General features: G+C 37.8%; 1 protein-coding gene across 1 annotated transcript; it reads left to right on the forward strand.

Annotated features, from left to right (window-relative positions):
- Nucleotides 1-218: 218 nt before the first annotated feature.
- TMEM167A (transmembrane protein 167A) lies at nucleotides 219-11,480 on the forward strand. The gene is made up of 5 exons (XM_009886883.1): nucleotides 219-294; nucleotides 443-483; nucleotides 2,492-2,601; nucleotides 8,104-8,138; nucleotides 11,410-11,480. Exons 1-5 carry the CDS (start codon nucleotides 219-221, stop codon nucleotides 11,478-11,480), a joined length of 333 nt encoding a protein of 110 aa, XP_009885185.1.
- Nucleotides 11,481-14,320: the final 2,840 nt, after the last annotated feature.

The following is a 14,320-nucleotide window of genomic DNA, read 5'->3' on the forward strand; positions in this document are numbered from 1 at the left end:
GGTGGTTTTGGGTCTTGGGTCCCTGCTCCACTGTTTTGTCCCCTCTCCATGTTCTTGCTCATCGCGCAAACCTTCCTGCGTGTCAGCTGCTGCGTGTAGTTGCCATTTACTCTTTACCTTTCTCCACTGCCTACATTCTCTCTGCATCCTAATAATCACTTTTTCACCCTCTCCGTTTTTTGTCTCTCAGTCTTGTTGTCATAGAATAGGCATAAGGAATGAGGGAACTGGCATGGGAATTTTGCTCCTGTAGAAGGACAGTTGATGGCAAGAAGGCTCCTGCATCTGGCAGAAGTAAAGGGAAGAGTAGGGCATTCACCCCAACTGCTAACGCCGCCCTTGAGGGCATGCCCTCTAGGATGCTGAAATCTCTCATACAGGCTGGAGAGGCAGAGTTGTTCAGTTGATCATTGAGCCCCTTTATGCTGTTCCTTCTTAACAGGTGGCTCCCCACCCATGGGTGGCCCGTTGGACCCCATTAACGTAGATATTTAAATTAGTTTATCTAGCCCTGCTTAATGCGTGTATTCGGGCTGGCAGTTGTATGCATGTTTCGGTATTGCTTCATGTGATGCATGGAGACTTCTCTGTAAGCCAAGGTTTGGGGTTTTTCTGTTAAGAGGTTTTAGATCTCAGAATCAGAAGGGTCATGGATGTTCCAGTGGCTTTGCTTCTACTAGAGCTTCTCGTTTTCCTCTCTTAATTTGCTTTTAGTGCAACACTGAATGGAAATATTGTACTTTCTTTTTGTAATTCTCCCTAACTATTTCGAGAAGTTTGATTATTGGAGGTTCAAAACATTAGTTTTGAGACATAGGAGGAAAGTGCTCATAGATCAACAGAGATGTGCCTGAGGCTATGGAAATGGGAGCTCTGATGTGCTCTTAAATCCCACCGAGTTGTGCTCGAAGGAGGAAACTGCAAGGTAACATCCCTTCATAAGTGCTAAGTATTTACACTTAATTAAACACTACTACTCAGCCTTCTGGGTTGAGCAGTATGAAAAAAATATGAGATATTTAGACACAAATTTGTCAGAACTCCAGAACAAAGGGTGAATTCATTGTATTTGCTTTGTCGTTTTTTTGTAGTTCAGACTAAATAGGGTTTGCAAATGAGGATAGCTGAGCAAAGAGACAATAAGGCTGTTTGAAGTAAGCAATTACCTAGTATACTACCTGGTGCTGTTAAGTTGGCCAAAATGTCAGTTGAGACATGCTAAGTTAAAAAAAAACAAACAAAACAATAACACTGCAGCTTCATGCAGCTGGATTATTTTCACTTTATTAGAAGAATCTCAGTCTCAAATTTGGGACTAATTCTTAGAAGCTACAGATCACAAGGACTAGCAGGCAAATATTTCAACTAAAAATTCCAATGAACCTGTTGGAGAAAAAAAAAATTAAAATGTTGTTAGTGCATTATTTATTGGAATGGTGATGGGGCACTTGCTGGAAATCAGCATCAGCCATCTTCCAGATTTTGTACTTGGTTATGGACGTACAGCTGTCCTTACATGAGTACCTTCTCTTCTCCCAGAATGTTTATACTTTTGGAAAAGACTGCTTCACATAAGCAATGATAATTGCTTCTAAGTTAATGATTAAAGAACATGTTGGACACACAAGACTCTGACTTTAGTTAAAAAAAAACAAACCTGCTTTTGAGGTGCACTTAACTGCACTGTACTGATATTTTAAACTTTAGCAAATAGTCAGATATTATAGCAGTTTCTCAAGTATTGTTTCTTCTTACTGCCACTAGGCAGATTAGTTTGACTGTCAAACTATAGATTTTTACTTCTTCATCCTAAGGCAATTCCTTCATTTGTCCAGCATTTTCCATAATTAGCACTTCTAAAAAATGTATTTATAGTAAAGATGCTTTTGAATTCAAAATCAAAACGTGATTTGAAAATGAAATTAATCCATTACCTTTTTGTAGATCATGTGGGCTTAATTGTATATATTTCTACAAATCTGTTGAATTTTAGGTGTAGTCTTCATAAAGCAGTATATTAACAATCCTCGTACATATTTCTTGTTATTCTGTGTCTTGGCTGCTGCTGGTTTAGTTGTCAAATACTCTTTACCTCCACCTTCACCACCACTGCCATATTCTATTGATGCAAACCACAGTTACACTTATTCTTGGCCGAGAGGGAACATCCGTTTTCTGTAATTCTTAGCCCAGTGCTAGTGGGTTTCCACAGACTGGCTTTGGAACAGGTGCCTGGGAGAAAAACTGTAAGGTTACCATTTTGCTTGCTATTTCTTTACCCTTCTTGGGATGGATTGAGACAGAAAAACTCAGTTCTTCCACCATTGTGTGCAATGGGCTGTTAAAATTTTCTGGTTCACTGGCATTGTAGGTTTCAGTTTTCTTTTTAATGGGTGTTGTCTAGGGGATCACTTATTTTCTTCAGCTTATGCAGTGAGGGAAGTTTTGTACTGCAACGAAGTAATTTTTCTTTTCTGATTTTCTTCCATAGTCTGCCATCTTCAACTTTCAGAGTTTACTTACTGTAATCTTGCTGCTCATATGTACCTGTGCCTATATCAGATCCTTGGCTCCCAGCTTACTGGACAAAAATAAAACCGGGTATGTAGTCTGATCGTTTTAAAAATACGCAAGTTGTTTAATTTTAACTGCAACATTTTACTCTTAGTGTCTTCTAATGATATGTGATAATAAAAATCCAATTTTGAAAAATTTCTCTCTTCTTCAAAGATAAAAGTCTTCATTTTATATCTTACAATAGAAGGCAATAAGGTATTTGCAAGCACTTTTTTAGTCAGAATTTATTAACTAACAAAGCCAGCTAATACTGTTTTATTAGTTTTTTTCTAGACTTGCAACTTTCTCATTAGAGTCTTATTACAAGTACAGACATGAGTGGCAAAACATTTTTCTACATGCAAATGTTGCTGTAATAATTTATTTTTAATTCTTAAGGCTGGATAAAAAAATACTAACAGCAGAAGGTGTCTCTTTTTTTTCAGAGTAGGCATTTTGGACATATGAGGTTGAAATATAGCTTCAGCAAAACCACTCAATCTGTAACTAAAAAAAATTAAAAATATTTTTTAAAATAAGCAACACTGTCACTATCTGTGGACTCTTTAAATATTTTTTTTAATTCTTAAGGAATTTGTAGAAAAGTTTTTGAAAGCTTCTACAAAACCTAACCCCTTTTTTTTTTTTTTTGCTTCTCCTTTGGTCACTGTAACTTCACCTCTCACTAAATAGAGATGTGCTTCCTAAAGCCCATGTTCCTAGGTGACCAACGTTTCTCTACTTGGTGTTCTGCGGTCTCCTGAAATGGGCTTCACATTGCAGGGCCAGTACTGCTAAAAAACAGCTCTTTTTGGGGGTGGTGGGAAATGAAGAATGCCATGGATCCAAGTCTGTGTTTCATTTACACTGTTAATAACCATTCACATTTTGGCTCACCAGTTATCTTTGTGCTACAAAGAATGTGACTGGATGTTGCGTACAATCAGCAGTATGCAGAACTGTGATTTAAATGCTGTAGTTTTAAAGTAATGAAAGGGCAATTTTCACCTAGAAACCACTGAGGCCATCCATCCATAGTATTTCAGTAATAGTGTCACCTAAGGTTAATACAAAGGAGATAATATTTATAGAAGTAGGAGGTAATTCTTGCTGGTAATGTTCTAGTTGGAAAAAACAGACACACTTTTGGGCACTGGGTGTTTGACTTGTCCACTTTTTCCATTAGATCATTTGCTGTTAAAGAAAATGTTTTTTTCCCTAAATATCTCCTGTCACTTCTGCATTTTATTTTCAAAAAAACTGTCAAGTTTTAAGTAGACTTTTGTCACCAAGAACCTTGAATGCTTGTCTTCTGAAAATGTTGTTGTAGTTAACCTCTGGAATTACTACTTTATCACACAAGTTTTCTTTTAGTGGTGTAAGATACCCAGAGTAGGCAGGTGTTCTTTCGATTTGGAGTGCTAGTGTGAAAATGCTTGTGTCTTTTCATGTGAGTCCGTGAGGTTGCCACTGACATGAGAGATTTCTTTTGATAGAAGTAGAGATGGAAAGAAAGGGTGACTTCATGAAGGACTGGGGGGTGGGGGGAATTTGGGTGTCTGTTAGTAGAAGATAACACAATAGTCAATGAGGTATACACAGTAAGAAGTAAGAATATTTATTTTACTGATTAAAATTTTAGTGCTGTTCTTGGCAAGGAGTATTTCCTTTAATCTGGAGCTACTCTGTTTATTCTTGAGGCAAATCTGTCTGGAGTACAATAGAACTCTCTTCATAAAATGTTTTCAAAGGGTGCTGACACAGTGGAGGAGTTGGGCGTTTGATCTGTAGGTTTGTATTTATATAGATGTTGGACATACTATTTTATTTTTGTTTTATATACATGCATGTAGACTACTTTGTACTGGAGAATAAAACGTTGGCCTGGAAGCAATGAAATTTGTTTCCTGAATAGTAGATGTTTACATGGAGCTCATATGCTGTTAAACCCCTGTCCCTCTTCACTAACATATTCCATGCTCAAATGGAAATGTCTAGACATACTGGATAAAATAAATTCTAGTGATATTTCATTTTACCACAGAGATGATCTTACCTCATTATTTCTGCTCCAAATTAATAGCACAAAAAAAGTAGCAATAAAATATGGAAGTGACAGAGAGGAGAAATGTTGATAGTTATTCACTATATTTCTGACTGAGTGAGTGGTAACTTTGGTGAAGATTTAAATCTGTTGATAGTAAGTAAAGAAACATGTTTCTGTTGGTGGAGAGACTGTTGCAAAGTGATGTCACCCATCCTCATAACACTGTATTTCATCCCCTTGACTTCTGCCAAAATGTGTCTTTTCATACCAAGCCAAACAGAATTTTAAACCTTCATTTTCTCTGACGCGTCTTGAGTGTTTCCATGTGCTTTGTCCTGAGCAATAGCATTTAAGGTTGGGAAAGCAAGTGTTGATTTACTGTTTCATGCTAGCTAGAGGAGAATGTGTACCACAACATAATTCTCTCCTCCCTGCTAACCAGAAAGATGTGTTATCTTATACGCAGCAGAGGTTTCCTTTGACTTGCCATAAGCGTTGCAGTGGGGTGTCTCTCAGACTCCCTCCTGCAGTGGTAGCAGGGTTGCCCTGGCAAACACATGGCAGCTGCATTTTGTAGCATTCCCAGTTTAGCAACCAAAGCCGAAAGCCCCGCTAGACCTTTCTCGTCTTACTGGGTTTCATTTCCTTGGGTTTTTTGTTATCCAGATAACTAACACCACTTTCATGATCAGTGCTTTTAACATTGGCGCTGAAAGCCAGGAATATGCAGCAGCTCGTGCACATTTGACTTGTGGCTGCCAGAAAACACCATGTATGCAAGCCAGACTGACACGTTTCACCTGCATCAAAACAAGGATGAAGGTGAACATGAAGGGGAGAATAAGGAACAGTGCAATTACTTTGAGTAGTTGCTTCAGGAGGAATTATGTTGGAGCAGATTCATTCAAGGCAGCATCGTGCCTATAATAATCAAACAGGTTTTGACTTGACGAGGTGTGTGTTGTGGACCTGAGATGAACAGTAATGGAAAAATGCAGGAGAGCAGAAGGCCTGCACAGGTTTTTCTTCCAATGTCAGCTCCCCAGTTCATCCAGGGGCTGTGGTTACAGTTGTTTAGAAGGTCCAGGTTTCAATTTGCTTTTGCTTAGCTGCAAACTACATGGATAAATAGATGTACTGAGCTGTTCCAGTAGCAGCACAAGCCTCTTAAAAAGGTACTGTTGTCATCTGTTGGAAGGCTTGCCAGTCCTCATGTCAGTGGCTTTAAGTTCATGAATTGTTAACTGCAGTACGAGTAGCTGAGGAAACCCATATTCTGTTTTGTACCTCCCATATCAGAAAGGAAAATTCATGTTTTCCCCAATAAGGGTTTTTTCTAGGGCTGGGAACAATGTACAATACTTGAGTTATAACTTTACATTGTTACACATGGTTGAAAAAGCCCTGAGAGGGCAAAGAAATACCCTTGTGAGAGGCAAATTCAGCAGATTTATGGACTGCCTGAGGGAGTTAATATTCTTTTTCCCAGGCAAGATTCTTCAAATATGCAGATGAAAAGGACAGTAATGTTTTATTTCTTTGAGTTCCTGGGCAAGTTTTTGAGAGATGGCAACATGAGGTGCTGGGCTGTGGAAGTTTTTGTGTTGGTTTTGCAGCATGCAATCTGTAAATATTAATTTTGCAGAGTGTGACAACAGTTTGAATCTTAAGTGCCATTCACACAGTACTACAGGGCTGTGTATTTTGCTGTTAAGGTGTACACTTTTACCTGCATACATCTTCAAGAAGTGTATACATGTCTTCAGGTTACTTTACTGTATGACCTCAGCCTGGAAAAGTGCGATGGTCTACATGTAGGAATTATTGCTTCTGCTTGTGGAGCTATATAAAAGCAGAAAAAGTGAGCTTTGATTATACAGAAATACTTTTGGCTTGAGGTAAAACAGTCTAATGCGTAAATGAAAAAACCTGCTTTCTAAAAACGAAAATGCTGAAATGCTCTTCACAATAACTTGGTCAGCAAGACGTACATTGTTGAAAAAGCATTTCACTTTGAATCTGAAAACCTCAGTCACTTGCTGCCTCTTGGAACACTTGGTTCTCACCTGCCCGACACTGGACCTTTGTTTCAGAAATAAAGGGGAGGCTGCTAAAAGGAAAGAGGGAGGGATGCTGAACTAAACTAAGACCATAAAAGAGGCCATAAAATATGAAGTAGCACGGAAAATCTTTTTTAAAAAGCGCAGGATATGTTGACTGCTGAAGTGTGTGGGAGCAACCGTCCCAAAACTACCTGTCTGCATCCAAGCAGGAAAAAAATAGGCAATTGCCAGAGCCCAAGAAAGAGGGAAGACAGATAATCAAACTGTTGTCAGTATGGGCTTAAAACACTGTGGGAAAGCACTTGGAGAACTGCCATCACAGCAGGTAGTAGATATAACCCCACAAATAATGTAGGCTGAAGTTACTGCTGATAAACATATTGGGACAAGGAGGAAAAATAATTAAGTTGGTTTTAGTCCATAAATCTATAAATAGACAATATAGTCGAATCCAGATGTTTTTACTGCATTGCTACGAGTCATACACGATGAAGGAAACCTTCCTGTAGACAGGTTTTCAATACAGTTTTGACCAGCGTTTGAAAGGTTTCTAGTTCAGGATGCTTCAGTGTTCTTCCCCTCTTCCTCCTTAGATTCTCAAGCAGTGCCTGCTCTTGTTCTTCTTGAGCAGTCAGTATAAGCTTATTTGAGTTACGCAGAGAAATTATAAATTTCTGGCATACACGCTGGTACATCCCTTTGGATGGGCTCTGAATAGTTGAATCCTGCTTTTCTCCTTTGTTATTTCATCTGTGAGGATTAATGTCTTGGGCAAGCAGCAGAGAGACATGAGCAAGGCAAACCTTGGTAAAAGAGTAAAAACAAACCTGAAGAATTGTCTTGTTACTTATTTCAACATAAGTATTCTATATCAGATTACACCTATGAATATGCTCTGCTAGAAGAGGCATTTTTATCTACTTTTGCTAAGGGAAATATAAAAAAGAGGCTACAAAGCATTAAATTTAAAGTACTTGGGTTTATCATCTCGCATACCTGCAGGAAAACTTGCTTCAAATTCTTAACACAAAAAGTTCCCCATATAGAATGACATAGATGTCTGTTGGTATTTCCTGCTCCACTTTTTTTCTAGTTCTGTTTTTATTTTCTTTACACAATTTTCTGTCTGGGATACTTTAATGTACGATATAGAATTCTGATGAAATATTTCGATTTGCAACACAGACTGAGCAAATGCACATTTGTTTTTCTTGCATGCAAAAAGACCTTGCTAGACTTAGAAAGAACTTTGCCACTTACTCAGTTCATAGCCTGTACCCTACTGTGCAGGTACCTGGTGTTTACTGATGTCGAGAAAAGTGTCAAGTTGACCAACTGCTGTTAATTTTGATTGTTTTAGCATAGAAGAAAGAAAATCAGTTGACTTAAATTATTTTATTAAACCAAGAGCCTAATTAATTTATTTTATCTTTACAGACTTTTGGGAATATTCTGGAAATGCGCCAGGATTGGTAATTGTTTTCTTTGAAATCTTTAAGACCAGTGCTTTTTCTAGAGTATGGGTTATTTACTAGGATAATGTTTCCATGTAGCAGTGAAATCCATACTCATACATCATCTTAAAAAATGCGGGTTTTACCTCCATGAAATTTAGCGAAGGGAGAGTGGGGGCAAGGTATAATTATCTGCATTTTCTAACGTCATTTCATATATGTGTGTTATATTTGCAAAAATCTTTTGCACTTTTTACTACATGAAATAACCAAGAGCATACTTCTTATTAATGTACAAAAATCAATAATTCCTTATAAACTGCTGTCTATTTAAAATTCTAATGGACTGCTGACAAAAGCCACGTATTTACCTGATAGTGGTAAAACAACATGGAATTCACAATGCAGTAGGGTTCTATTTAATAACAGATGTCTGTTTTCTGTCTTTTCTTTAGTTAGCTTCTGTGCACTTTTGAATTAAACAAAGCTGTTCGTGTCAAGTGGCATCTATATGCAGGCTGATCAGCTCTATCTCATTTTAGAAATTTTCCCGTAACACTGATATTTATGTTTATTTTAATCCTTATTCTGAATTTATTTTGAGAAGGAAGTGGGAATATGCAACAGAAGTTCAGTCTTAGCATTAAGGTATATGCAAGATTTTTTAAAAATTACAAATCCATCATGGAAATGGTGTTCTTCAAATTACGTTGTTAATGCAGAGCAGAAGCATTGAACTTGTAATTCTAGGTCTTCCTATTTGTCATTGAACCTAAAGAAAAAACGTATGGTTCCCTTTTCTGCATTCTCAGGCTTTGAAGGGGACTTACCATACATTTTTTTTCAGTAAGTCAAAAAGCATTGATGCAAAAAACATTTTTTTGTGAAGACCTGTTGTTAAAACGATTGCAGAGATTGTCCTATTTTGATAATAGACATTAAAGAACCAATTTTAGTATTGTAATTCAAAGATACTGGCAAGGTGGCAGCTGTCAGAAATGAATTCCAAGCTATATCAGCAAAAACAAATGTAAAAATTCAGCTGCATTAAGCTTTGTCCAAGGTTGAAGACAACACCTTACCTTACCTTACTTTACCATCTTCTTTTTAGTTAGTTAAGTGCAAGCATATCTTTCTGTTAACTATGCACAGGAAACAGTTTAAGAAACTGTTTAAAAGAGTACACAAAAGGTTTTATGAAGTCCCTGTCAACTTGATAAAGTCAAGATTTGCAGTTCATCTGGAATACAGTCTTGCTTTTCCATCATGTAGTAACATTAACATGTTTGCATTTGCTGCATCCAAGGTAATGTGTGCACTCTTACACCCCATAGTGAATGCTTCCTTTTCTCTTTTTCATTTAAAACACTAATTTATTTTCAATTTGCATCTAGAGTGGTCCCATTTGACTTTCTTTTAGACTGACAAATGGAAAGGTAGCATCTTGACATCCCTTCTGTACATTTCCTTACATACCAGTACCATATCCTCAGTATGTGAAAAGAACTTTGAAGATGATTGCTATCATTTTATTTTTGTTAATCACAAAGGCGAGTAGAAAGTGTAGGCTTTCAAAAATGAAAATGCCTACTGGCTTCCTTTACATTTAACTTACCCAGTATGTTTGAACAACCTTTTCACATGTGCGTAAGATTTTAATAACCAGCAAGTGGTTACATATTTACAAAGTTGTGCAAAATTATGTTTAATCCTGCCACATGGTGATTTCTCTTTTATGAAAATTAAGAGCAGGAAAGTATAAGCCATATGAAAATTGTAATACTCTAAACTGTAGGAGGTGGACTTCCTCAAAAATTTATTTTAAACAGATGTGAAACTGCAGACACTAATTCATTCAGTTATTTGAAGTTTAATTAAATATATGCCAGATCATGACAACATCTTGTACTGTCACTGTGGTGGCACTCCTGCTTATGGGAGGTGTCACTACAAGTATTTTATTTTTCTTTTGCTGTGGAAAGTTTATTCCTCCTATATTTGAAAGTCCTGCTAGTAAAAGAGACATTTTTTTTCTGAGGATTACACATTGATGCTAGACTTGGGAGCCTTGGCGGGGTTTTTTTGGTTAATGTTCCTCAGAAAACTGCATCTCAGGAGAGGTGGTTTATAGTAAGACAAAAGACCTCACCCAGCAAAAGTCACTTCCTGACTATTTTGTACGATGGAAGTACCGTCCACTGCAGGGGACTCTGCTCTCCAGAGAGAATTCAGTGGATTCATGAAGAGTAATGCTTAAGTAGAAGAGCAAAAATGCCGGGCTACTTAAGTGGAGAAAGTGCCTATGTAAATAGGTAGTGGTCTGATTAACATTATTAATACTCTCCTTATTGTGATACCGTTCCCCACCTAAGATTCATTTTTTTTCCGTACTTAATTTGGTGAACAAGAGACATATGTAACATTTCCTTCTGGACCAAATGGGTTGGAAAAGATCTTTCTCAACAGCCCTTGCCACCAAGTCTAAGGCTGTTAATGGAGTAAACTAAATTTTCATCTATGGTCTGCCAGGGAAAACTGTAACAGTAATTCAAAAGAGTCAGAAATAGAGTTGTCTGTGCAACTTCTCTAATCTGTTGACCATTTTTATCACTAACCTGAAAATCTGGGAACCAGACCCTCTCCACATGCTAACAATGTTATGTCTCTCTAGCGAAGAAAAAAGAGAGGCATCTGGCCATGACTGAGCTGCTGTGATCTCCAGTTAGCTGGCTCCTACATGACACCATGCATAGAAGATGCACGCTGCACGTAGCAGCTGTCACGGCCAGGCAGCAGCTAGGTACACCTCTTCTCAGCTGACATGGAATGGCTTTTGAGCAGCGATAGCCCTTAGCCAGAACTGGGAACAGAGCCAGTAAAAGATTTGGTGTCTTGATCAGCTTTCCAGTGCCTGCCTCTTTGGCACTGAGAGATAACAGAAATATATTCTTTTTTTTTTTTTTTTTTAATGTTTTCCTGGAAACTGCACCTCAGAAAAGATGTTTTATAGTAAGATAGGAGTCCTTACATTGACGTCTGCTTAAAGCAAACAGCTCCAGTTCTGTCTGTATGTAGCAACATATCCTATCCTACATCTTAGTTTTCCCGCTCCTGTGCATGTTCTTCCTTAATACCGAACTGTAGTTGTAATAGCATTTCTGCAGCTAGAAATGGTGAATATGTATTTGCCTGTGCAGTGGGATAATTACCATGTTAGTCTAGGAGCAGCCTAGATCTGTTCAGTCATGCCTGAATTTTTGTTTGGTTTGGGGTTTTTGCCTCCTCTCAGGTGAACGGAAGAGCCCCTACGTGGCTGTGTGCTGTGTCGTGATGGCCTTCAGCATTCTGTTCGTACAGTAGCCACTGGAGAGTGTCCCCTACGCCCTACTACCAAACAGCAGAGCATGGAAGAATTTCTGGCAGGAACAGATGGGAAAGTGTCATCAAGTCTCCTCTCGCATGTTGGATAGCCTGTCTCTTAGGGGACACCCCCCACTCCTGCAAATGGACCATCGTGTACAGTATTAGTGATCATAATGTAACTAACTCCAGATGACATGTACTTATTAATGTCAAGTCAGTACTGACACTCCTGATGTAACTCTTGAAAGGGTGTCTGCAGTATATCTGAGTTTCAGGGGAGCTTTTTTTACACCGTGCAGCTTTTAATTTTTTGTTTGATAGATCTATTTAATGAAACTTCAAAATGATAAATCTAACAATAGCAATAAGACCAATCTTACAAGAATAAAGAACATCGTGGCTCTAGAATATGTTTATGAAAGTCTTTTCAGTTCTTACTGTCTCAACAATTCTTGTCATTCTGTGATAGCTATACTTGCATACTGAAAATATGACCTTTGGCCTAAGTTACATTCAGCTTTTGTTGCCCAAACTGGTAATTCCTCAAATAACCTATGAATATTTTTATTGTTAAGATGTGAATAAAGGCAGGGACCATAATTGCAGTGGTGACTGCCTAGCTGCTGAGACGGCACAGGTGTGGGATTTGAGAACATGTACTGCTCTGTGTAAAATACCATATGTATTCATTTTTAGAGATCTAGGTCCTGGGTAAATCATTCCCCAACTTTTTTCCAATACTGTGAGAAAAGGATTCTAAAAACTCTGCTGCTGTCGTTGCATGTAATACAAGGTTGCTAAATCAACTACGTGAACAGTGAGCTTCTTAGGAGTCTGCAGGTAAGGAAGTTGTATGTCCCAATATTCTAAAGGTTGAAGAAAACAACTAAATTAGATTACACTCACTATTAATAAAGATTAGATTACGTTAAGTAATACAGGCCTCCAGCATTTACTCTATAATTTTGCAAACTTTCAGTAACCTAGTAACTTTTTTTAATAGTGCCTGACAAGTGTGTTTACACCAGACAACTTTTATGACTTCATGGTGACTACATTTGAGAGTTGTCTGTCAGCAGTACTTTTTGTTGTTCTGAAAAGGTGTGTGATCAAAATGAGCTAAGCTGGCAATAAAACACACTGAAAGGTATGTAACTGTTGTCATTCTTGTTTGAAAAATTTGTTTCATAGATCCAGATTACCCTGCATTTAGAAAGAAAGTGATTATTAGTTATTACCTTTGTATTATCTCACATATACCTGCATATCTAAATCACCATCAGAAGTACTTGTCCAAAACTCTTCTCTAATCTGGAGCCAGGAAAAACAGATTTCTCCAGCTTAGGCCAAATAAATACCCGTGGCTGTAAACCAGGCAGATTCAGAGGAGTACAGATCTGTATGATGATGACCATATTGTGCACACATAGAAGCCTTAAACTGTGCACGATATCTGGGCAGAGGCAAAATCTGTTTCTGTAACTTTAAGCATGGATACTGCTCCAAACGTAGCATCAAAGCAACTAATTTCTGGATTTCAAAGGTGCCATTCCAAGACTGAGGGGAGGGAAATTCCTAAGGAGTCTTGGGTTTTGACTGTTGGGTGTATACGTGTTCAAAATATGCAAAGAATCATCTGATAACTCTATATAAAGCAATTATATTCTAGTTTTTAATATTTATGGGCTTTTGTTATAATGGTATTTGTATAATATCACGCATTTCCAATTCATCTAAAGCTGTTCTAGTTATCAGATTAATTCTTAATAATCTCTTATGTTTAGCTGTGACTAGGAAAACCAGTGAAACAACCCAAGGAAATTTGTAGTTCTGAGAATCTGAAAACTATTGACACGGAGGTATTGTATTGCAAAAGCCTTTCCTGTTCACAGCATTTTATTGTTGAAGAAGTTAAGACAAACAGGCCTCTTGCTATTTGTCATTTGTTGTCCAAACTTCAAAATTATTTCTTATACATCAGTTCTTAATTTTGTCCCAAATGCAGGTCGTTGATGGGTACTTGCTAGTTTCGGATTTTTTTATTTTCCAATTTAGAGGACATTTATAGGATATTCGTGGCATGCTAGCTGCATGGTTGCTCCACAGTGCTACTTTAGCAGCAAAGTGAGTAACATTTTTCAGCAGCTGCTGGCAGTACATGAGTTCAGCAGCATCAGGTTGTATGCAAGGGTTAGAAAAGATTGTAGGCAGAGATAAGTGTCATATATGGTGGGGCTGCTCAACGCTTGCCTCTAGTAAAAGTATCTGAAAACAGGATCTTTAAACCATGACAAACTTCAGTTGTTTTGAAATGGCTGCTTTAGGCAGGTGCTTGCCTCAGGATGAGTTCTTTGTCTCTCAGAATTTAGGCTCTGAAGAGATTGATACCTCATCTCTTTCACTAAGATATGAAGAAAATACTGTTTTCCCATGTTAGAATCTTAAATCCATTTTGCTTTCTTTGCTTTCTTTTCCTCATGCAAAAGAGGCTTGAGACACCAAGCATACCTTGTCATTTGACCAAGGTATAAATGCTGTGAGAAGAAAGAGGAGAGTATAGCTTTGTGCACGCACACTTGGTAAAGCTTTACCACAAGTCATCCTTAAACTCTCAGCCCAAACTGTGACATTTTCAAAGAGCAATAACTAAGTTCCAGTAGAGCTCTACCAGAAGAGGTGTCAGGGGAAAATAGTCTTGTGTGCAGTCTTTGCTCTGAGTCCTAGACTGAGTAGAGAAGTGAAGTGCTTACTACCAAATTATTTAGGTGCTAAAGTAGCATAAAATGGCAGATAACACAATTAGGATTTGACATAAGTTGACAGAGTAGATAATGGCC

Source organism: Charadrius vociferus, unplaced genomic scaffold, assembly GCF_000708025.1.
Source record: "Charadrius vociferus isolate BGI_N301 unplaced genomic scaffold, ASM70802v2 scaffold244, whole genome shotgun sequence".
Taxonomy (NCBI): Eukaryota; Metazoa; Chordata; class Aves; order Charadriiformes; family Charadriidae; genus Charadrius; species Charadrius vociferus.